This window comes from Danio rerio, chromosome 1 (genome assembly GCF_049306965.1).
Source record: "Danio rerio strain Tuebingen ecotype United States chromosome 1, GRCz12tu, whole genome shotgun sequence".
Taxonomy (NCBI): Eukaryota; Metazoa; Chordata; class Actinopteri; order Cypriniformes; family Danionidae; genus Danio; species Danio rerio.
In genome coordinates this window covers 55,768,998-55,790,952 of record NC_133176.1, presented here as the reverse complement: position 1 = coordinate 55,790,952, position 21,955 = coordinate 55,768,998, and the positions used below count along the sequence as shown (strand labels likewise).

General features: G+C 34.7%; 4 protein-coding genes across 11 annotated transcripts; all 4 read left to right on the top strand.

Moving 5' to 3' along the window:
- Positions 1-788: 788 nt before the first annotated feature.
- si:ch211-217k17.10 lies at positions 789-2,794 on the top strand. Of its 8 annotated transcripts, none has more exons than XM_073949206.1 (4): positions 789-827; positions 1,297-1,361; positions 1,483-1,654; positions 1,800-2,794. In XM_073949206.1, the coding sequence occupies exons 3-4, from the start codon at positions 1,628-1,630 to the stop codon at positions 2,181-2,183; spliced, it is 411 nt and encodes a 136-aa protein (XP_073805307.1). In that variant the 5' UTR covers positions 789-827; positions 1,297-1,361; positions 1,483-1,627; the 3' UTR covers positions 2,184-2,794. The 8 variants fall into 8 exon arrangements, with proteins under 8 accessions (XP_073805307.1, XP_073805306.1, XP_073805309.1 ...); XM_073949205.1 differs by having other exon boundaries at positions 789-880; XM_073949208.1 differs by having other exon boundaries at positions 789-921.
- Positions 2,795-5,582: 2,788 nt separating this feature from the next.
- si:ch211-217k17.11 lies at positions 5,583-8,358 on the top strand. Its single transcript, XM_001339238.9, has 2 exons — positions 5,583-5,682; positions 7,021-8,358. The coding sequence occupies exons 1-2, from the start codon at positions 5,650-5,652 to the stop codon at positions 7,393-7,395; spliced, it is 408 nt and encodes a 135-aa protein (XP_001339274.1). The 5' UTR covers positions 5,583-5,649; the 3' UTR covers positions 7,396-8,358.
- Positions 8,359-11,889: 3,531 nt separating this feature from the next.
- On the top strand, positions 11,890-16,048 carry si:ch211-217k17.12. The gene is made up of 2 exons (NM_001386627.1): positions 11,890-11,984; positions 14,229-16,048. Exons 1-2 carry the CDS (start codon positions 11,958-11,960, stop codon positions 14,604-14,606), a joined length of 405 nt encoding a protein of 134 aa, NP_001373556.1. The 5' UTR covers positions 11,890-11,957; the 3' UTR covers positions 14,607-16,048.
- Positions 16,049-17,740: 1,692 nt separating this feature from the next.
- zgc:194101 lies at positions 17,741-18,945 on the top strand. Its single transcript, NM_001128803.1, has 2 exons — positions 17,741-17,790; positions 18,489-18,945. Exons 1-2 carry the CDS (start codon positions 17,764-17,766, stop codon positions 18,855-18,857), a joined length of 396 nt encoding a protein of 131 aa, NP_001122275.1. The 5' UTR covers positions 17,741-17,763; the 3' UTR covers positions 18,858-18,945.
- Positions 18,946-21,955: the final 3,010 nt, after the last annotated feature.

Below are 21,955 nucleotides of genomic sequence, written 5' to 3'. Positions count from 1 at the left end.
AAATTTTTGTTTAGAGAGGTCATGTTTTGATCCTCGATTGATCTCACGCAGTCAAATGATAAGATTTCAAAGGTCAGAGTTCACCAAGCCTAACCTTTGCAACACAGAGAACTGCGAAACTTGTTGCACAAGCTTGTGTTTCCACGTTAAGCCATGGTCACACTGCACTTTTCTCCCCATAGACGTCCATTCATATGTACGTGAATGCATTAGACCGGAAATGCAAGCTTGTGCGATAAATTTCTCAGTTCGCTGCGTTGGAAAGTTTAAGCTTGGTGAACTCTGACTTGAGAAATTGCATCACTTGACTGCGTAAGGCCAACCGAGGATCAAAACATGATCTCTCTGGACAGAAGTTCAAAATATTGAGCAATCGCTTGCTTTTTTAAAAGTCCAATCATCTTGCTTAATCCCGCCCCCTTTTCTTGAAGAGCTTAAAAAGGTCATGTTTTGATACTCGGTTGGTCTCACGCAGTCAAGTTATGCGATTTCGCAGGTCAGAGTTCAGCAAGCTTGAACTTTCCACTGTAGCGAACTGCGAAACTTGCCACATTACCTTAAATTTCTGATCTGATGCATTCGAGTGCATATGAATGGAAGTCTATGGGGAGAAAAGTGCAGTGTGACGGCTGCTTCAGTCTGTAACAGCCAGGCCAGGTTCTTCCCACTCACAGTCATCCCCATCACTCCAATTACCATCACCTTGACTTCTGATTAGCCCCACACCTGCATGTCATTCCCAGTCAAGACTCCAGCACTATAAATACCAGCACCTCAGTTCATTCAGTGTCTGACCTTGTCGATAGACAGAAGTACTAACCCGAGTGGTCAGTGATAGATTGTTTCCTGTCATCTCCAAAATATTCATCTCTTCTTCCTAGTGAGGTTCCCATCCGGTTGTCTGTCTCTCAGTCCCTCTGTGTAACTAACTTTATCTCCTTAACCAATTAGTCTATATCATTTGGTCCATCTCTATCATCCACTGCAATAGAATGTCCTTATAATGAACTCATATACTCACAACTCTGGTCTCTGTTGTCTTTCTGTGGCAAAAGTGAGGTCAAGTTGGCATTATATAAATTATATCAGCCATTGTGATTAAACAACACACTGAGAAACTCGCGTCTGATGTAATCTCTGTACAGCAAGTTTAAAGGCAAATAAATATGAGATGCTATAACTTATTCCAGTCAGCTTTTTAAGAAGAATATCTGAAAATGCATTTCCTAAATCATTTAATTGTGTTTAATTTCTGCTTCTCATATGTTAAAGAACTGCTTTTGTTAATGTTTTCAGTGAGAGAAGAGGTTTCATTTTGAAAATTAACACAAATGCAGGGGATTTTCCAATTGTTTGGAAAGGTATAATGTGACAATATTGATTACCTTGTGAAATGCTTTCACTATCAGTCTCTTAGGAGTTTTTTAAATGCTGAGGTCACGTGCCTGGTACTTTTTTTAAACTTTTTTTTTTTTTTTTAAGTGTAGTGAAGTTGACAAAGGATATTATTAGTCTGATCCTGATGTTTGGGCGGAGTTTGAAACTATGATAAAAGGAATGTTGCAGTAAGTGGAACAGACACACCATACAACACAGAAGAGCAGAAAGATTTCCTCTGTTAGACAGCATGGCTGCAGCTGATATTGAACGATTGGTAAGATTATTTTAAATGCATTTCAATGGAGAAACTCATTTAACATTGGTCATGGTATTCTGCTGAAATTTAACACCATTAAGCTTCATAATAAACTTTTGTAATTTATTGTAATATACTCATAAATATCTTGGTTCATTTTCAGGCTCGATTCAATAGGTTTCTGGATTTAAGACGTGATACCTGGCGTTGTGTCAGAGCCATTCCAGATGCTGAGCTTGATCCCTATAACCCACTGAAAAAGGCCATCCATGTCTCTCTCAAGGTTGAAAAGTCTGTTTTGCCGGATGAAAAATTACTCACAGTGAGCATCAACAATGGCCCAAAGGAAAAGAAGACCGTGGATATAGAGCGCACTAACACCGGCAGGGAAATGCTACAGAAAGTCCTAAAGCTCACACCAAAGCAGGTAGAGAACCTGTATCTGGTCTGCAATGGCAAAACAGTGCCGCTGGATCAGAAGCTGTGTGATCTCCAACTGAAGCCGCAGATTACATTCATCATCTGCCAAAAGTGCAATGGAGGTTAAAGAGACTTGGTTAAAGGTCCAGGGCTTAGTGCTTTTCTTTTTCCTCCCTTTTATTTGAGTTAGTTTGTATTCTCATGTTGTGGGCTGTTTCCTGGTCTTTATGTTGTTAATGGTCTCTATCAGGTTTGGAAGAATTTGACCTAATCACTGTAATAATGCAGCACTAGCTCTAAAATCAAATAGAAATCGATGTCAAATGTGTCATTTAAGCTGAAAGAAATCATATATATATTGTTTAAATCATGGTTGGGTTTAGATTAAATATGTACTTCAATGTTTTTTTTACTCAAAGAAAACACAAAAATGCTATAATTAGGAAGTAATTATGACAGTGTTTAAATTAGGTGGTAAAAATGTTATTGTCATCCTTTGTTTTGACTCAGTGAGGTTAACAGAGTTCCGAATTTATGTATTAAATTAATAGAAACTGTTTATAAATAGACGATTTGTGATATTCAAACTCAGACAAAAGCACATCAACAGATTTTAAAACACAAACACAACTGTTAATCAAAGGATTAAACCTGTCAAAATGATGAATGTGATTCGTTCTACTGTAAATCTGACACTTTTGCTTTAATAAACATTTAATCACTTTTATTTAAAAAAAGCATGGAGGTCTGCTAATTTTGTGTCTGTGATTCAATGTAGGCCATTAAAACGTATGTTAAATGTATGTTATAGAAACAAAACACTACAAACCTGTAAAAAAACTGTTTCCATATAGAAAATAAGAAATGTATCTGAAAATGTTTCCTAAATCAAATAAATTGTGATTCATAAAAAAAAATATCATACAAAATGTGACAGTATTTAGCCTATTATTTTGGAAAATGCTTTCATTATCAGTATCTCATGTGTTTTTTAAACGCTGAGGTGACATGATCGCTACTTATCATTCCCAAATGATGCTTCTTTACAAAATAATTTCCGCCAGTCAAACCTTCACTAAATAGTATTCATAGTTAAATGTCGTGAAAACAAATATATTAGTCTGGTGCTGGTGTTTGGGTGGAGTTTGAGACTGCAGTAAATACTGTTGCAGTAAATCGAGCAGAACACACCAAACAACACAGAAGACCAGAAAGATTTCCTCTGTTAGCATGGCTGCAGACAGCATGGTTGCTTGATTGGTAAGATTGTTTGAAATGCATTTCAACTCATTTAACATTGGTCATGATGTTTTGCTCAGATTAAACAACATTAAACTTTGTACTGATCTATTCCTCATAAATGTCTAGATTTATTTTCAGGCTCAATGCTTTAGGTTTTGGAATCCAGCATGTAAACGCTGACAGAGTGTCAGAGACTATACAATCATTGTGCTTGTCAATATTGCAATAGCAACATAACTGTTGAAACATAACTGCCCTATTTTTTTGTTATCAGGACACCGATTTTTATCTGGAAAGGTATCATTTTTAAATGTGAATCCTTTAAAAGTGTAGATTTTTTTGTCAAAAGTAATTTTTCAAAAACTTAATTTTTTATAACTACTTTCTCTCCCACACTCATTTTCAGGCCTAAAAGGTTAAGTGTCAGCCTCAAGCACTTGTAAACATTGAACGTGTGAGAGGAGAACCATTGAACCCTCAAAACAGGGTAATTGTTCCGTATTATGGGCCGCTGGAAAACACCTGCCACGCCAATCTCCAGATTCAAAGACCTGTTTCTTAAGCTCCCAAAACCAATGTGTTCATCATTAAAGGCAGAGTGGGAAACAGAGCTGTGACTGTGAACATCACTGATACCATTGAGGAAATCCTGCAAAACAACAACCTAGGGATCCTGAATCTGGTCTATAACGGCAAACCAGTTCAGCCGAATGAGAAGCTATGTGACCTTCAGGTGAAGCCCGGCGCCACATTCATCTCCTACCAGATTTGCCATGGAGACTAAAAGAGACTTTGATAAAGAACCACGGCTTAGTGCTTTTCTTTTCCCTCCCTCACATTTCAGTTCATTTGTATGCTTATATTGTGGGCTGTGTCATAGTATTTCCTTGTCTTTATGTTGTTAGTGGTCTCAATCAGGCTTGATTTGACTTACTAATACTGTAATATGTGTAATAACTGTAATAAAATTGTAATAATTCAGTACTGGCTCAAATCAGATAGAAATTGATGTCAAATGTGTCATTTAAACAGAAAGAAATAGGATATATACAGTTGAAGTCAAAATTATTAGACCCCCTTTGAATTTTTTTCTTTTTTTAAACATTTCCTAAATGATGTTTCCAGAGCAAGGAAATTTTCACAGTATGTCTGATTTTTTTTTTTCATCTGGAGAAAGTCTTATTTGTTTTATTTCAGCTAGAATAAAGGCAGTTTTTAATTTTTTAGGAACCATTTTAAGGGCCAAAATTATTAGCCCCTTTAGGCTGCATATTTTTTTCGATAGTCTACTGAACAAGCCATCATTATACAATACAATAACTTGCCTAATTACCCTAACCTGCCAAGTTAACCTAATTAACCTAGTTCAACCTTTAAATGTCACTTTAAGCTGTATAGAAGTGTCTTGAAAAATATCTAGTCAAATATTATTTACTGTCATCATGGCAAAGATAAAATAAATCAGTTATTAGAAATTAGTTAGTAAAACTATTATGATTAGAAATCTCTAAAAAAATCTGCTCTCCATTAAACAGAAAACATGGAAAAAAATAAACAGGTTTTAGGTTAAACACGTACTTTAATGTTTTTTGTTTGTTTGTTTGTTAGTTTTTGTTTTACCCAAAGAAAACATCAAAAGGCCATAATTAGGAAGTAACCATGACAGAGCAATTGCATCGTGATTCTTTATGTAAACTCTGTGAGGTTAACTGAGGTCAGAAATTAACAGTTTTTAAAACATGAACACTACTATTAACAAAAGCATTATGTAATGCCTGATGTATTATCTGTACAACTAATCAACAGGTAATTAAATCTGTTGATTTGATGCTTTCAGACATCTTTTTTTATTTAAAGAGATTTATGTGAAAATATAACTCAAACACATTTCCTAAAATCATCTTAATATGTTTAGGTTCTGTTTCTCATATGTTGAAGAACTGTCTGTTTTATTGTTTTCAATGGTGAAAAAGGTTTCGTTTTCAAAAGTGACATAAAAAAACACAGAAGGGACTTTCCGCTGGTTCGGTGAGATTTATTGTGCCAATATTTATAATCAGTGTAAAATGCTTTCATTATCAGTATCTCAGGTGATGCTAAAGTAACATGATCTGTACTTTTGAGTCCCAAACCATGCAACTTTTAATACAAATTCTCCCAGCCATGCCACAACTAAAGGGTTTTCACAGTCAAGGGAACTCTGGTGAACTTGGCAAAGGAAATCAGTCATATCATCAGAGGAGGAGTTTAATTCTCATATAAAAAAAACACTTTCAGTTTACCAAGCACAAAACCCACCAGACAGCACAGAAGAAAAATACCAGAAAGAAAGATTTCCTGTGTTAGACATCATGGCTACGATTGTAGGATGGCTGCCAACATTGGTAAGATTGTTTTAAAAGCATTTCAGTGTAGACACTAATAAAATGTTATTGATTTAATTTTTGATCAAACTTCATTAAATTGTTTAATACTCTGATCACTCATTTTCAAATGGCAAGCAGAATGAGATCAGGGCTCAGATAAATGTTTTGAGGTCAAACTATTCTTGTAACTCGAGACATAAGATGCAGAATTAGACCCATTGAGGTCATTCTTAGATGTTTACTTAAAGGAGAAGTACAAAATGTCAATGTTGCAATGCAAATGAATTGTTTTTAAGGTTATCAGACAACAATATTTATCTAGAGACTTTGTTTTTAAATGTGAATCCTTCAAAAATAGTAGATTTCTTTTTTAATCAAGAGTAAATAAAAAAATTATTAGATTTTTATCCTATTTCATTATTATGTATGGCTGTTGATATCCTTTAATTTTATAAAACCTTTATTATAAAGTTATCAGACAACAATAATTATCTGAAGAGACTTTAACAGAATTTTATCAAAAGTATTTATTTGTGTATTTTATGTATTATTTATAGTTGTTGATGTATTTTTATTGTTATAAACCTTATTTTTAATGTTATCAGACAATGTTATTTTTCTGAAGAGACTTTAAATGAATTGTTTTTACATTTGAATCTTTCAAAAATGGTGGAATTTTTATCAAAAGTAATATATATTTTCCGTCTTTATGAATTATTTATTGTTATTGATTTTGTTTTATTGTCATAAGCCTTACTTTTTAAGTTATCAGACAACAATATTTATTTGGAGAGAGCTTAGAGGATTTTTTTTTACATTTGCACCCTTAAAAAATTGTTAATTTTTTTAGCAAAAGTAAAAATAAAAATGTTATTTGTATGCATTATTTATTATTGTTATTGATGTCTTTTTATTGCTATGAACCATTATACTATATAAGAAAAAATATTGTTTATAAAATGTTTGTCAAATTAATGAAATTTTAGAATATTAAATAGCCAGGAGACCATGCAGATATGGCAAAAAAAGTTTTTGTGTTACTTTACTAAAAGAATTAATCACGACTGCCTCCAACTGAGCCTACTAAAATCGTTATGTATAAAAGTTGTGCATCTACAAATTACATTCTGTAATTTCAGTAGTTTCCCAGTGAGGGTTGCAGCTGGAAGTGCATCCACTGTGTAAAACATATGCGGGAAAAGTTGGCGGTTCATTCCGCTGTGGCGATCCCTGATTAATAAAGAGACTAACCCGAAAAGAAAATGAATCAATCAATTTTAATTGTTAAAACAGCAAAACAGAAGGCAACAGAAAAACAAATAAATTCAAAACTCTCTTTCTCTCTTTCCGCCTCAGTTTCAGGCTCAACGTGTTGGGTGTCAGAATCAAGCACATGGACTTCCCAGAGGAGACCCTAAAAACACAGTGCCTGTTCCCTATCATGAGCCGCTGGAAAACACCAGCCACACCGTTCTCAAGCTTCAAGAGCCCGTTTCTCCAGCTCCCAAAGTCTTCTCTGTGTTCATCATTAATGGCTCAAAGGGAAGCAGGATTCCTGTGACCGTGACCAGCACTGACACCATTGAGGAAATGCTGCAAAAACACAACCTTCAAGCAAATCCCAATCTGATCTTCAATGGCAAACCGGTTCAGCTGTCCCAGAAGCTGTGTGACCTCCAGGTGAAGCCTGGCGCCACATTCATCACCTACCAGAAGTGCCATGGAGGCTGAAAGAGACTTGATTAAAAGACCAGGGCTTAGTGCTTTACTTTTCTCTCAGATCTCTGTTTAGTTGTACTCTTATGTTGTAGGCTGAAGTATATAGTCAAAGTGAAGTTTCTCAAACTCATTTCGAGAGGAGCACGTGATATGACTGATCACAGCTCGTCTCTCTTCTGTAATCATTAGTAAGCCAATCAGATTAATCCAAACTCACTATAAGTAGCCTGTCTAAAACTACTGCCTTATCTTCGTTTTTCTGAAGAAACCCCCCATCCACCCTATCTCCCCCCTTTTTTCCTCCTTTACCAGGGGGAGCTCTTGAGAACCTGATCTTGTATCCCTTTACATAGGCTCTGGGCTCAGTTATCTCCGAGCTCAGGGTTCTCTCCTGGAACAGCATGCCAAACCTGCTATTATTATCAAGCAATATCTAAGTGTGAACTCTTGAAGTGAGTACTGTAGTATGTTTCCTTGTCCTTATGCTGTTAGCTGTCTTATATTACGTTTGCTGTGATTTTTACTCCGTTTAAATAATCTGTAATGCAGCACAAGCCCTGTTGATGCAAACAAAGTGATATAAAGCAAAACAAAGCAAATAGTGCCAATGTTTAAGGATGTGAGGGATAGACGTTTTGTTAAAATGTTTGGTTTAGGACTTGTGTACTTTATTAGGGGGTTTACCAAAAGAAATACCCAAAGTGTACGTTCAGGGAGATACCAGGATACACGTTTCATTTTCACTTTTGATTTTGATAGATCTGGAATAATACAATATGAATTGAATATTAATAACATGTTTCAGTGTTAAAAATACATAATAATATATCATAAAAATAGTAAAGAATTTCTATTACTTTTTTTTTCAGATGATTTGTAATTCTTGCTGTTCAGTCAATATAAACACCACTGTGAATTGATTGTGAAATTTGTGAAACTGAGATATGACTTTCTGTTTCAATAAACATAAGCACTTATCATTTTGGCATTATTTTCTAATTCAGTGATATTTTATTACAAATAGCATCATGAACTTGAGCTGAATCATCATATATCAATGACATTAAGCACAATATTAAACCATTTTACACCATTGTGTACAGGTTTATTGTTACATGCATCTATACAATCATTATTTTGGAAATCACTTGACATCTGTACAGTCATAAACACTCCAGTTTTGGTTCTCACAACTCTTTGTGCATTCAGGTTTAAGTCCCCACTGGGATATAAAAACAAGATCACACACACAAACACTAAACTATTTAGGACGACATAATGACTAAATTTACTAAAAATAAAACCAGGTCTGAGAGATTTTGTAAATTTGGCTAATGCTCATTGTGATTTCCATCCATGAATTTAGAACTCTCTTCTGACAGCCATTCATTCATTTTCCTTCGGCTTAGTCTCTTTATACATCATGGGTCACCACACTGGAATAAACCCCCATGTTATCCAGCATACAGTATGTCTTACACAGTGAATAATTTTCCGGCTGCAACCCAGTACTGGGAAACACCCACACACACTCATACACTATGGCCAATTTAGGTATTCAATTCCTCTATAGCACATGTGTTTAGACTGTGGGGGAAACTAGAGCACCTGGAGGAAACCCACACCAACACGAAGAGAACATGCAAACTCCACACAGAAATGCCGACTGAGCCACTAAGCCACCGTGTTGTCCAAACCAGGTCTATATTTAGTATATTTAGCAAATGCCTACTGTATTATTTTAGGATAGGACTCTCATGTGACAACCGTTTTTGGTTGACAACTCTTTCAAACAGCACCAATAACACATTTATTAAATATGTATCTCTTTTTAACCACTTCTGGAGCCAAAAACATTATATTTTGTTGTCAAAGGGTTTAACACAACTCATTTATTTGTATGTTTTTATTTATTGTACAGTAACTCCTTATTAACTTCTCTCTAGGAAACATTACCTTTTTATATTGTGTTCCTGTCACCTCTCAAACTTAAAAGGTTTTTCGTTTTAATGCACAAAAGGTCAACCATATGCAGCGTCCGCTGGTTAAGATAGAAAGCAGACTGGTAGTAGTCTGTAAATAATTCATTAAATAAATAAGTAAACACATTAATCACATTTCCCCATTCTCTTTCCAAATCTCAGATGACCTAATTTCAGCATGCAGGACATGTGCTGTCTGGCGCAATAGCAGAAGTGTAATCTCAGCTAAAAGAGTTTAAAACATGTATGTTTATATATATAAAAGGTTATGTGTCAGCTGTAAAGTAGTTCCTAATTTCTTGCTTTTTTATACTAAAGGTTAATGCACAGAAGGTCAGTCACACACTACGCCAGCTAAGGGTTACGATTTTGAAAGGAGGTGCTTGGTGTGGTCTGTGAAATGGTTGGAGAATATATTCCTTTGGAACAAATCTTTCTTTATTACATATGTATCCTGAAAATGTGTCAGTGAATGCAAACAAAGAGAAACTTAGATTTCAGTTTTATACAAGCTAAACGTGTTATAGCTTTGGTATGGAAAAATACCCGAAGACCTGTTTTTGCACAATGGATAAAGGAAATGTCTGATAATCTTGCTCTTGAAAAATTAACACACGTTATCAGAGGTACAGCAGAGACTTTTAAAAAAGTGTGGTCCCCTTTCAGTTGCTTTATAAATGGATAGAAAAAAAGCATGTCTTTCAAAAGATGACTGTAATTTAAAGTTCAATGTAATCATTTTTTTTTGTATTTGTATTTTTTCATAGTATTGTATTTTATTCTATTTTATAATTTATTTTAAATGTTATTTTTGTTTAATAAATGTTGGAGTGGGAAAGAAAATTCTTAAATACCATAAGTTAATACTCTGTTCTGTTTGTTGGGTTTTGTAATATAATTAAAATCAATAAAAAACAAAGTTGAAAAAATAAATAAATTAAGGGTTAAGATAGAAAGTACACTCACCGGCCACTATTAGGTACACCTTACTAGAACCGGGTTGGACCCCTTTTTGCTTTCAGAACTGCCTTAATCCATCATAGCATAGATTCAACAAGGTATTGGAAAAGTTTTTTCTATATTGACATGATAGCATATCACGCATTTGATTTGTCAGCTGCATGTCCATGATGCCAATCTCCCGTTCCACCACATCCTAAGGGTGCTTTATTAGATTGAGTTCTGGTGAATGTGGAGGCCATTTGAGCACAGTGAACTCATTGTCATGTTCAAGAAACCAGTCTAAGATGATTCACGCTTTATGACATGGTGCAGTATGCTGCTGAAAGTAGTCATCAGAAGATGGAGAAACTGTGGTCATTAAGGGATGGACATGGTCAGCAACAATACTCGTAGGCTGTGGCGTTGACACGATGCTCAGTTGGTACTAATGAGACCAAAGTGTGCCAAGAAAATATCTCCCACACCATTACACCACCACCACCAGTGTGAACCGTTGATACAAGGAAGGATGAATCCATGCTTTCATGTTGTTGACACCAAATTCTGACCCGACCATCCAACTGTTACAGCAGAAATCGAGACTCAGGCAACGTTTTTCCAATCTTCTATTATCTGATTGTAGTGAACCTGTGAGAATTGTAGCCTCAGTTTCCTTTTAGCTGACAGGTGTGGCACCCGGTGTGGTCTTCTGCTGCTGTAGCCCATCTGCCTCATGGTTAGACGTGTTATGCGTTCAGAAGTGCTTCTCTGCAGACCTCAGTTGTAACGAGTGGGTATTAAATATTGTTGCTTTTCTATAAGCTCAAACCAGTCTGGCCATTCTCCTCTGACCTCTGGCATCACCAAGGCATTTGCGCCCACAGAACTGCCGCTCAATGGATATTTTCTCTTTTTCAGACCATTCTCTGTAAACTCTAGTGATGGCTGTGCGTGAAAATCCCAGTAGATCAGCATTTTCTGAAATACTCAGACTAGCCTGTCTGGAACCAACAAACATGCCACGTTCAAAGTTCCTTAAATCACCTTTCTTCCCAATTTTGATGCTCTGTTTACACTGCAGCAGATTGTGTTGACCATGTCTACATGCCTAAATGCATTGAGTTGCTGCCATGTGATTGACTGATTGGAAATTTGCATTAATGAACAGTTGGTCAGGTGTACCCAATAAAGTGGTGAGTGTAGAAAGTAGGATGCTTTAAATAGGGGAACACATTAATTACATTCACTCCTACTCTACCCAAAACAGAATGGACCCCCCTTTTCAGCATTAGAGTGTAATCTCAGTTAAAAGTGTTTAAAAGGTCTAAACAAGTTCATGTGTCTGTCAGCTGTAATGTTGATCCTTATTGAGGAATTATCACGAGAGTCAATGATAATAATAATAAAAAGCATTTAGAAGGAAATTCCCGTTCTTTCTGTGATCCCGTGTCTGGATAGTAATCAAATCATTTATTGTACATCAGTGAGTTTTCGAGAATCACCTCTGTAGGGCTGGGCATGTACTGTAAAGCCAACAAGGAAGACAAGTTTACTTTCTATTTTGACTTACATGCATAAATCTGACACAACAACAGGAAACCCTATCAGAAAAGAGTTCCTACTCTGAATAGTTGACAGCTCCGTTGCAGAATGGCTACAGAGGTTTACCCAGCACAGGTAAGATATTTTAAAGTATTTAGTCACGCTTTATATTAAGTGTACTTAATTACTATGTTCTTACATCAGAAAACAAGTACAACACTTGTGGTGTTCATATAGTGTTGCCACTTATGGTGCTACACTGTCAAAAACACTTTAATATTAAATTTCAATATTTTAATATTTTAGTTGAATCAAATGAGCTTTTCTAGTCATCACAACTTCCAAAACAAGAGCGTAGAATTGGCATGAACAGAGGGGACACCAATATCCACCAACTACTATAATGTCCCTACCAATAGTTTTATCAGCTTCTAAACAAAGTAATGATTCGTTAACTCTTAACCTACCTGTCAAGTTCAGTGTAATACCATTAACCAATGCTGTACAATTAATCAAAATTCAGTTTCAATTTTGGCCTCCATGATTATATATATATATATATATATATATATATATATATATATATATATATATATATATATATATATATATATATATATATAAACAATAATCGGGATAAAACAGTTAAACTGCATCACAGAACCCTGCTGCTCGGCTGCAGTAAAATCATGTAAATTGACTTTTGTAGCCTGGAACAGGATGTTATTTGTATTATTAAGTGTTTATTTAATATTAATATGTACTTTATTCATGTTTTTAAAAGCGTGATACAGAATTTGTACTGTTCCATTCATGCACGCTAGGGATGTATATCCACACCATTATCAGGAGAATATCTATGCCCTTGTTACAAAATATTAAGTATAACCTAAAAAAATTTAGTTGAAACCTGATTAACTTTTTAAAATAGTTATAAATAAAGCAATATAAAAATATTTGTTGTCTTGACTTTTTCCTGATTAAATCTTCTTTCTAGTGTGTTGAAGTGGGATTCAGATAAGGTTAGGGACTAGGTTTGGGGGTATGGGTAGGTTTAAGGTTGAATTAAGGTGCAAGTGATGGTCAGTATGTGTATTTATAAATGTAATGACAGAAATTAATGCAGATCTAATTACTAAAATTATATTGTTTAAGTACAGTTTACACTGTAAAATGATTGCTGCCTTTTTTTAGTTTAATTAGATAAATTTAGGTTAAGTTTAATTAAACTTATCTAGTCATCTCAACTTACATCAATCAGACTTTACATATGAAGTTAAAGTTTGTATAACTTATGTTACAAATGTAGTTGAAACCTGATTAACTGGTTAAAATAAGTTAAAGCAACACACAAATATTTGTTGTCTTGACTTTTTGTCATTACATTGTTTTACAGTGTGTTGAAGTGAGATTCAGGATTTCATTGTTTTTGGCCAGGTTTAAAGTTGAGCTAAAGTTTAAGGGATGATCAGTTAAAAACGTAATGACAGAAATTAATTACAGGCCTAATTGTAAGCAGATAATTTTTTGAATATATATGTAATGTACACTTAAAAAAAATGAATGCTGCCTTAATTTGTTTTAGTTGAATCTAATTAACATGTCTAGTCATCTCAACTTACATCAATCAAACAGACTTTACATATGAAGTTAAAGCTTGTATAACTTATGTTACTAGTTGAAACCTGATTAACTTGCTAAATTAAGTTAAAGCAACACAAAAATATTTGTTGTCTTGAAGTTTTGTCATTACATATTTCTTTACAGTAATAAATGCATTGTGTTAAATGATTAATTAAAATGTAAGTAGTAATGAAGGTTGCTTAAAAACGCGTAGACTGGAAGCTGTAACCTTGTTTTGTATTGTGATGCAGTTCCTGGAGAAACGGGATGTTAAATGAGCAAACAGTGGGCGTGGCTTGTTATTTTTCTACTGAGAGCTGATTGGATGTAGTAAAGTAGGCGTTTTTGATTCAGAAGGGTCTGGAAAAGGGTTTGAGGAGAGTTATTACAACCTGACAGACACTTCCTCCTAACCATTTCTGTTTGTTGTCAAAACTGACAGCTGGAGGGGCGTGGTTAAGTATGTTAGCCACTCCCAGTACCTCAAACAGACATAGAAATAATCTGAAAACAAACAGGAAGTGTTTTTTCAGATTTTAATTTTAAATGACATGGGCAAACCCTTTTATTTTTCCTAATGACATGCACAGATGAATTGTTCACCACAAAACCAGCAAAGCGAGCTAACAAAATCAATATGGTTAGTTTTGACTTTATGTGGACTTTAATATAAAATGAGAGCAAGTATGGTTTTGTGTTTGTTTGTGATCCATCTTCTGAAGAAGCTTGTGTCAATGATTTTATATTATCTTTCAGATTCCAAATCTCCTCCAGCCTCCAGCATGTGGAGCCAGGCAGCATTTCAGAGGAGATCCTAAAAACACAGTGCCTGTTGCCTATCATCCCCACCTGGAAAACACCAGCCACGCTGTTCTCCAGGCTCAAGGGCCTGTTTCTCCAGCTCCCAAAAGCTTCACTGTGTTTATCATTAATGGCTCAAGGGGATCGAAGATTCCCGTAAAGGTGAGGAGCTCGTATACTGTTGCCAAAATGCTGCTGAAGGCCCTGATGGTCAAAACAGACCTGAATCTGATCTTCAATGGGAAACCGGTTCAGCCGAATCAGATGCTGTGTGATCTGCAGGTGAAGCCCGGCGCCACATTCATCACCTACCAGAAGTGCCACGGAGGCTAAAAGAGACATTTCTCTGAATCTCTATTGTTCTGTTCTCTTGTTCTGTTATCTGAATAGCACTTTAAATAGGCACTATATATACAACATCTTTGCTTGTCATTTCTTTTAATGCCGTTATCTTCTGCATTCTTTTGATTCAGACTGATAATCTGTAAAGCAACAAAAGCTTTTGACGCAAATTAATGTAACCTAAAGCAAAACTGATCAAACAGAATTGCAGCTTCCAGAAGTGTACTCTGTTAGACATTTTATTGTATTTTGTACTGTTGCCAGCAAGTTACAGCAACTACCCCCGTACAGTAACTTACCTGTAATTGTTTTACAGTAGCAGATCCCTACTTCATTTCTTTTTTTAGTTTTACTTTAATTTAGCCTTACCACAGCCCCTTTTTATGATAACATTTTTATTTTTACAATTAACAATTTTTACAGTAGCTTTACTGTAATTATTTACATGTTACACTAGCAATACAAAACCTTTATTTTTACTATTGAATTTAATCAATTCCAAACAAGTGGCTCATTTTTTTCAACTTTCTAATTTTTGTCTTCAACTACAGTAGCAGTGCTTGTTTACTTTGATTACAGTAGAATACCGCAAATTTCTAATAGGCAGTAAGTAACTGTAAAGTTTTAAATGACCCACAATGCAGTGCATATTGCAGCAGTGAACTGTAAAGACTGTTTGTGGTATTTTACTGGGCGTTTTGCAGTAAAAAAACTGTAAATTTGCTGCAAAGTCTAATAATAATAATAATAATAATAATAATAATAATAATAATAATAATATATATATATATATATATATATATATATATATATATATATATATATATATATATATATATCATTGAAATATTGTGTTTAAGGCCAAATATGTACTTGCATTGTTTTTATTTTTGTTTGAATGGGGATTTTTAGGAAGTAACCACAATAACTGTTAACTCTTCATTTACATTCTTTATTATGCTGTGATATTCACTGAGAGTTGAATAATGCAATAATATTACACTCAATAAATGACATTTACTGTTTGTTTAAACTACTGATATAAAATGAGCTGAAACAACACAATTCTTGAGTTATTTTTGGGACAACTTACAGTAATTGCTTTCAATCCACTTACATTTGTAAAACAACACAAGAAGTTTGCTGAACTTCTTCATTCTGTCCCAACACAAATAGATTGTGTGGATACCAAACATGTTTTTACAGTGTAGAATCTTTAGATAAAAACAAGCAATTTTTTTTTTCAGTAAAAGATAATTTTTCAAATGCAACCTCATAAATATCTCACAATAAAACTTGTATTAAATGAAAGAGGAGATGTCTTTACAGAAAATCAACGTTAATGGAAATATTAAGCTTGTCAACTTGTCAAATATGATTTCCTTTCTGTATATTTCTGTTTTAATAAAGATCAAGCCACTGGTTAAAAAAAAGAAAGTCTTTATGCATTATTTTCCAATTTAATAATATGTTTTTATAAAGAGCATTTTGAGCTTCAGTGGAAGCAAAAACACCTGAAACCAGTCACACAATTGATTTCATAACATCTACAGTCAAAGACAAAATTATTAGGCCAACATTTTTATTATTATTTTCATATTTCCTAATTGATGATTAATGGAAAATTTTTTTTACATAATAGTTTGCAATATATTTAATGTTCAGCTTAAAATGCATTTTAAAAGGCTTAAATTAGTTTAACAGTCATTAATTGATTTGTTCTTGAGCCAATTGCAAAGAAAAAGATTACTTAAGAGGGGCAGTGGTTGGTGTGTTCCAGAAAATAATGTGAAAAAATGCCTTTGTTATGTTAAACACAACAAAAAAGTTTGCCAGTTTGAGTTTGTCTTCACATAAATCCATTAGATATCCATTTATTTTCCTAAATGTTTACTATATATAGGACATAAGTCATAGAAATGCTTATTAAGGTAAATTGATAGTAGTCTGTCAGCAAGAAGGTCGCTGGTTCGAGTCCTGGCTGGACCATTGACATTTCTGTTTGGAGTTGTTCTGCCCGTGTTGGTGCGGGTTTCCTCCGGGAGCTCTGGTTTCCCCCCACAGTCCAAACACATGCTCTATAGGTGAATTGGATTAACTAAATTGACTGTAGTGTATGTGTGAGTGATATTGTAAAGATCTTTCCCAGTACTGGGTTGCGACAGGAAGTGCATCTGCCGCAAAATCATATGCTGGAATAGTTCAACAGTATCTGGATGCAGCCTTTATGATGCAAGCTGAGACTGCATCACTCAGCGATGCAATGTCAGACAAAATGCACTCAAATGGAGCTAGTGACGTCACTGTGATGGGTAGGGTTAGGGGTGGGGTTAGGTGAGCCCATTAAAAAGCATTGGATGCAGCCCAGATTGCACTGCACCAGGTCTCAGCCAGACCCCTCTCGATTAGTTGGCGGTTCATTCCGCTATGGCGACCTCTGAAATAGAGGCTAAGCGGCAGAAAAATGTATGAATGGATGAATAACATGAAATCATTGTAAATACTGTAAAAAAATGTCCGTGCCACACATAAATCCATCAGATGTCCATTTATTTTCCTGAATACTTGCTTTATATAAACATAATTCATAAAAAAGATGAATTGATGGTAGTCTCTGTGAGTTATGAAAGAAATAAACAATGCATATTCCCTGAAATCGCCCAAATTTAGGTAATCCAATCTCCCCAAAACACATTGGTCAATTTATTATGCAGGACATCATGAGTAGCCCTGCTATAGTTTAGATTAAAATGTTCATGCATGTATAAAAATATGTATCACCTAATGTAGATGCTAACTGCTGCATCATCACCATACAACAACAACAACAACAACAACAACAACAATAATAATAATAATAATAACAACAATAATAATAATAATAATAATAATAATAATAATAACAATAAAAAACGGTTTGTTTAGTTAAGTTTTTTAAGGGAATTCCCATTTTCTGTTATTCCATGTCTGTATTATAATCAAATGACTTACTTGAAATCATCATGCTTGTGAGAAGCCATGAAGGGTTGGGCATGTTGGTAAGCTGGGTACTTTTTTCACTGTTTACATGTGACTATAAATCCAAGCAAAAGTACAGTCTCTGTACACTGTATTTCTTCACTGAAGACAGTTGACAGCTCAAGGCAGAATGGCTACTATGGTTTACCAAGTACAGGTAAGATGATTTCATACATTGTGTGTGTGACCTTTGTGTGTGAATTATGAGGACATTGCTGATGCACTCATTTTCCAAAAGGCTTATAAATCAAACAGAATGATGCACCCATTTTCCTCTATGGTAGGGTTAGGTGTAGGCTTGGGATATGACAATTTAAATACAGTTTTTACGATATATAAGCAATGGAAACCTATGGAATGTCCTCTCAATTCAATTCAAGTTTATTTGTATAGTGCTTTTCACAATACTTATTGTTTCAAAGCAGCTACAAGACGTGCACATGACTGCATTACAATCAAAATCAGAAAAGTGAAAGCTAATAATATTCAAAACTTTATTAGTTACTAACTTTAACTTAATTAACTAATAGCTTTTAACAGTTAGATATTATAAACAGTCAACCTGCAGTTTTATAGCATATACTATATACTATATCTATGTGTGCATGTCCAATGAAGTGTATTTTAAGTTTAAACCAACCTGTGTGTATATTTATATAATGTATATATATATATATATATATATATATATATATATATATATATATATATATATATATATATATATATATATATATATATATATATATATATATATATATTATTTAATATATGTGCATATTTAATATGGTCCATCATCTGAAGATGCTTGTGTCAATGCCTTATATTTTCTTTCTGACTCCAAATATTTTCTAGGCTCCAGCATGTGGAGCCAGGCAGCATGTCAGAGGAGATCAAAACATGGTGCCTGTTCCCTATCACGAGCCACTGGAAAGCACCAGCCACGCTGTTCTCCAGGTGGAAAAGCCAGTTTCTCCAGGTCCAAAAAGCTTCTTTGTTAACATCTTTGATGGCTCAAAGGGAAAGAAGATTACTGTAAAGATAAGGAGCACTGACACCATTGGGAAACTCCAGAAGAAAGCAGAGAAGCTCAAGCCAGATTTTGTGGGATGCGGGAATCTGACCTTTAATGGCAAACCAGTTCAACTACAACAGAAGCTGTGTGATCTGCAGGTGGAGCCCGGTGCTACATTCATCACCTACCAGAAGTGCCATGGAGGCTAAAAAGACTTTTTTAAGCTCTTCTGTTTATTTTTTTTATGCTTGCGTGTCTATTATGTACTATATGTCTTCATATAACCGTTAGGTTCGATAAGTTTTGTTTACATTTGGTCACATTTTCATAAAAATTATCTTTTGGTTGACTATATAAATAATCAATATAGTTTTGGGTTTTTGTTCATATATTATATTTGGGTTATAGAAAATACCAGATTTTTATTTTTTTTACATAAAGTCTAAAATAATATTTAAAAAAAATTGTCAAGTTGTTTCTTTTTAATTGTCTTGTAAAGAAATGTAGTCAAATTACACATTTGGAAAATAAACTTTAATAACCAAGCTACCTTTTTTGTGTATTCTTTCCACATCTTAACCAACAACATAACAGCATGCTAGTGAAAGCAAAAGCTATTAAAAAGTGAAAGTGAAAATCTTGTGAGTTTGTTTGTGTATACCGTGCAGACAAGCTGTCATGCAAATAACTTCTGGTGCAAGAGATGGTTATTTATTTAGCGTCTCGAGCTCCAAACTGGAACAGGTTGCAGGCGGAAAACATTTGATTTACCAAAAACAAATTAGTTTCATTTTCAATCTTCATATAGTAAATTCAGTATCAACACTGTAAAAAAACAAAAAATAAAAATAAAAAAACTAAAACAAAGTTAACTCAACTGAAATTTTTAAGGCAACAAACTTCAGGACATTTTTGAGTGTACTCAACCTTTAACCTAATTACTGCACTTGGCTTGATTTAACTTGAGTAAACGCAAAAATGTCCTGAAGTTTGTTGCCTTAAAATTTTAAGTTGAGTCAATTTTTTATTTACAGTGTACAGGTATACAGTTGAAGTCAGAATTATTAGCCCACCCTGTCTATTTTTTCCTCCAATTTCTGTTTAACAGAGATATTTGTTCAACACATTTCAAAACATAATAGTTTCAATAACTGATTTATTTTATCTTTGCCGTGATGACTGTAAATAATATTTGACTAGATATTTTTTAAAACACTTCTAAACAGCTTAAATTGACATTTAAAGGCTTAACTAGGTTAATTAGGTTAACTAGGCAGGTTAGGGTAATTAGGCAAGTTAGTGTATAACGATGGATTGTTTTGTAGACTATCGAAAAAAATATGGCTTAAAGGGGCTAATAATTTTGACCTTAAAATGGTGTTTAGAACATTAAAAACTGTTTTTATTCTAGCTGAAATAAAACAAATACGACTTTCTCCAGAAGAAAAAATATTACCAGATATACTGTGAAAATTTCCTTGCTCTGTTAAACATCATTTAGAAAATATTTAAAAAAGCAAAACAACCCAAAGGGGGGCAAATAACTCTGACTTCAACTGTACATGAGATTTAAAAAATTACCAATAACACAAATAACCAAATAATAAGATGGGTTAAGTAAAACTTTCATTGTAGTTTATGGTAGAAGTCATGCTAATGTAGTACCAAATAACCTATAAAAAACATTTATATGTTAAACAATGAGGGACACTAGTTTGTTTCGTATTCAAAAACAAAAATACCGGGATTTCCAGCAATCTTTCATAGATGCACAAAACGCACAGTCATCATATTGTCTGGTGTTTTTTTTTTTTGGTTGCACTGCTGAGCTCTGGGTTCTTCGAAGTCACGTGCTTGATGAGAAACCAGAGACAAGATCTGTTTATTAGTGCCATTATAGGTACTTTCCAATATAAAAGTTTTTCTTTCACTGATGTAATTTTTCAGGTAGTGTCAACAGTACCCTTTATGTCTTTATCACAGTTACTAATAAATATCAAATATATCTAGTGCAATGATATGAATGTTGTTGTTTGCATATTAGTAGACAGCTGTTTTAAGCCAAAGTCTATCACAAAAATGTCCAATAGTATCTGGATTCAGCCTTTATCAATCTCAGCTTGCATCAATGCTCTCAAATGGAACAAATGACAACACTGTGAGGGGTGGGTAGGGTTAGGGGTGGGGTTGGGTGAGCGCATTAAAAAGCATTGGATGTGTAACCCCACCGATCTTACGCCACCCAACCCACTCCGAGCTAGTTTCGAACCGGCAACCTTCCGCATGGGAGTCGGGTGCTCTAACAAGGAGACTAAAGACCATAGCCTCTAGCATCTGTCGCTAGAGCACCTTTAGAGGTCAGAGGAGTGAGGTTTACCTGCACAGCACTTACTAGCTGGCCTCCGTTACACTCACTCCCCTAAACCTCACTCCCATCCGGGTCACAGCACCAATGTAACCTCACCAGTCCTACGCCACCCAACCCACTCCGTGCTGGATTCGAACCGGCAACCTTCCGCATGGAAGTCAGCTACTCTAACAAGGATACTAAAGACCATGGCCTCTAGCATCTGTCGCTAGAGCACCTTTAGAGGTCAGAGGAGTGAGGTTTACCTGAATAGCACTTACTAGCTGGCCTCCGTTACAGATGCAGCTCAGATTGCACTGCACCAGGTCTGCATCCAGACCCTTCTCCAAAACGCCAAGCCACATTATAAATTATTATAGTAATTGATAGATAAATATTTTAGTGCTTTTGAAGCATATTATAGTTAATTAATTAAACTACGATGTTAGAAATTATTCATTCATTCATTTTCTTTCAACTTGTCTATTTCAGAGGTTGCCACACTATTCCAGCATATTTCTTACGCAGTGGATGCACTTCCAGCCAAAACCTATAAACACCCTTACACACTCATTCACACACATGCTCATATACTACGGTCAATTAAGTCTATTCAGTTTACCTATAAAGCATGTGTTTGGACTGTGGGGGAAACCAGAGCTCCCAGAGGAAACCCGCGCCAACATGGGGAGAACATGCAAACTCCACAGAGAAATGCCAACTGGCCCAGCTAGAACTCGAACCAGCAACCTTCTTGCTGTAAGGGTACAGTGCTAACCACTGAGCCACCATGCTACCCTGTTGTGCAAATACAGTTGAAAAACAACTACGCAATATAAACAACCAATGCTGTACTAATTTGAATGTATATTATACTACAATTCCCCCATTTAAAGTATGTATTAGTCTTTTTTTCACTTTAATATAAGTAATGTTGTAGCATTCATTAACAAAAGTGTT